The following is a 2,726-nucleotide window of genomic DNA, read 5'->3' on the forward strand; positions in this document are numbered from 1 at the left end:
TATGTGTTAGTCGATATAATGTGTATAAGTATGCCTATGTGAAATGGAATTATGCTTTGTATGCTTACTATGTGATATCCATGTTGAATGAAAGTATGAATTACATATTTTAGAAATTTATTTTGGAAAGCATATGTGAAAATTCTATTGTTGAATTGATGATTAGAAGCATGAAGCATCCATGCATCCATTGGGAAAAAAATAAAATTGTTTTGGGAAAAATGGTTTTTGAAAAGTGTTTGTGAAATCTCGGATGCCTAGGAGACGTCTAGTGGTCCGTAGTGTTAATGTGATCTAGAGGAAGTTAGAGAGAGACTCTAGTATGGTTGAGCTACCTAGGCCCAAACGATGCCATTGAGGTGTCATGTGGTCGAGAAAAGCTAGCTAACTTTCCCCTCGTGGCGCCATAGAGGTGTTATGGGCCGGATTGCATTAACGGTTTGGAACGGCCAAAAGGAATTGTTTCAGAAAATGGGAGAGCGACATTGACATAACATTGTATTTCATTAGCATATTTGGTGTATTTGTGATTGGATGATATTTATTTACATACTTGTTGTGGTGTTATTGATGTGTATTCCTTATGACATGATCCCATTTACATTTTACCTGTTCTTTGCGTGGATTCACGGGGGTCATAAGAAGTGTGTCTTAGACACTTCCTACTGAGCGTTTAGCTCACTCCATTATCTTAACATTTTTTCAGGTTTGGGAAAAGAAATGACGAACGACAATCCACCACAAATCTAGATTGGTTCGGGATTATCATTTTGTTGTCTTTTGTGTAAAAACATGAACCATATTCTCTTGTAATGACCAAGCGTAGCTTGTATAGTGTTGTAGTAGTGGATGTTATAGAAACAAATGTAATTTTAACTATTTTGTGAAACTTTAGTTTAATTAGTATAATGTTGTAAGTTATAAACTTTTAAATTTTAGCTATATTTCGTGGACTGTAACTTGATGTAATTAAAGTGCGTTCCTTGTTTGGATGAGATAGAGGAACGGGAACTTTTTATGTGTATGTAATCATTTTAGGAATGTGGTATAGTATTTGTATTGTGCGTTGGGACATGATAGATTAGTTTTAAGGCCAAGTGAGACCGTTGCATTTTTATGTATTTCAACAGGTTATAGAAGGACTTTTTCTACAGAGGTCATACCGAAATTTTATATATATTATTATTATTATTATTATTATTATTATTATTATTATTATTTTGGTATCTTTTTGGGTCGTTAGAAATTTGGTATGAGAGTAATGATTCGAATACCATTAGGACGACGGGTAGAGGCCTACCTAGGATTGCATGGGAAGTTGAATTGCATGTTTATATGCTTATGAGTTAAGGTATTTAATTATTTGAAAGGCATACTTAATTGTTTAACTGCTTATATGATTACGTGCTAAGTGCTTAGTGTTGTTGTATATTATTAGCATGATCATGTTTATCATTAGTTGGGTATTTTTGGAGTATGAAAAATGTTTATGTGTTTCCATTCTTATCAAGTCATTCGTGTGAGGACTTCATTCTCGTGCGTATTTTAGTGTCATTGTTTTTGACCCGTTTCCTTTTTCTTATAGCGTCATGCCACCATGAAGGGATCTAGGGGAAAGTTCTAGCTCTAATCCCGTAAAAAGGGATCAGGAGCAAGTTGAAGAAGATGTCTTGTTACGTGATTTGGTCCCACCAAAAGGGGGATAAGCGAGGGGAACCATTGATCCACCTCTTCAGATAAGTGAGGAGTAGTTTAAGTTGGCAGTGCAGGCGGTTTTTCATGATGTGTTTCGGACTGCAGTGACATTATCGTCACAGGTTGTGCCACTACCGGCACCACCTCCAAAGACAATTAAGTAAGATAATACTCTTTATCACATTACAAAGTTTGTGAAGTTGATGCCGACTTTGTTTAAGGGCGGTCCAGATCCGCTTGTTGCGGATAATTTCATGGATAGGGTGGAGAAGTATCTTAACACTATGAATTTAGCGACGAACAAGTTGAAGATTACATTGGTAACTTATAATTTTGTTGGGGATGCTGAGATTTGGTGGAAGACCATTTCTCACACCCACAATCTGGACACAATGACCTATGATACATTCAAGAAGTTGTACTATGAAAAGTACTTTCCAGCACCTAAGTGGAGAGAGTTAAAGAAAGAGTTTGATGGGTTGAAGCAGGGAAATATGACTGTCACTGAGTACAAGAACAAGTTTACGTCGCTTTTGAGGTTTGTACCAGGGATTGCTAATGATGAGGAAAGAAAGATAGAAAAATTTGTTGATGGCCTTGATCTTACCATTAGGCCAATTGTGACTGCTTCAGAACAGACAGAGTATGCAAAAGCAGTGCGAAAAGGCTTAGTGGTTAAGGCTGAAAACAAGGACAGCAAAGTTATCAGAAAGTCCTATAAGCACAGCAGGAACATGAGTGCTATCTCCGAGGTTCAATCACATAAGAAGCAGAAGAATGAACAGTCAGGGTTCAGGGGATAGCAGTCAGCCAGATCCGCACCTACAGCTTTAGTGTCTATGGGGTCTTCTAGACCGAATGTTACTTGTTTCAGATGCGGACAATCGGGATATTACAAGTCCCAGTGCACTCAGACTTAGGTGACTTGCTTCAGATGTGGGCAGTTGGGGCACCACAAGACCTAGTGCACTCAGGTTTAAGCAGCGTTAGGTGGATGTTTTGGGTGTAGCCAGCAGGGCCATAGGATGAGA

The 2,726-nt window shown here is 37.9% G+C and overlaps 1 protein-coding gene across 1 annotated transcript; it reads left to right on the forward strand.

Annotated features, from left to right (window-relative positions):
- The first annotated feature begins 1,898 nt into the window (after window positions 1-1,898).
- LOC132301335 (uncharacterized) lies at window positions 1,899-2,498 on the forward strand. The gene has a single exon (XM_059798598.1). The coding sequence runs from the start codon at window positions 1,899-1,901 to the stop codon at window positions 2,496-2,498; it is 600 nt and encodes a 199-aa protein (XP_059654581.1).
- Window positions 2,499-2,726: the final 228 nt, after the last annotated feature.

This window comes from Cornus florida, unplaced genomic scaffold (assembly GCF_030987335.1).
Source record: "Cornus florida cultivar Cherokee Brave unplaced genomic scaffold, ASM3098733v1 CherokeeBrave_3.0.0_Hap2_Chr03, whole genome shotgun sequence".
Lineage (NCBI taxonomy): Eukaryota > Viridiplantae > Streptophyta > Magnoliopsida > Cornales > Cornaceae > Cornus > Cornus florida.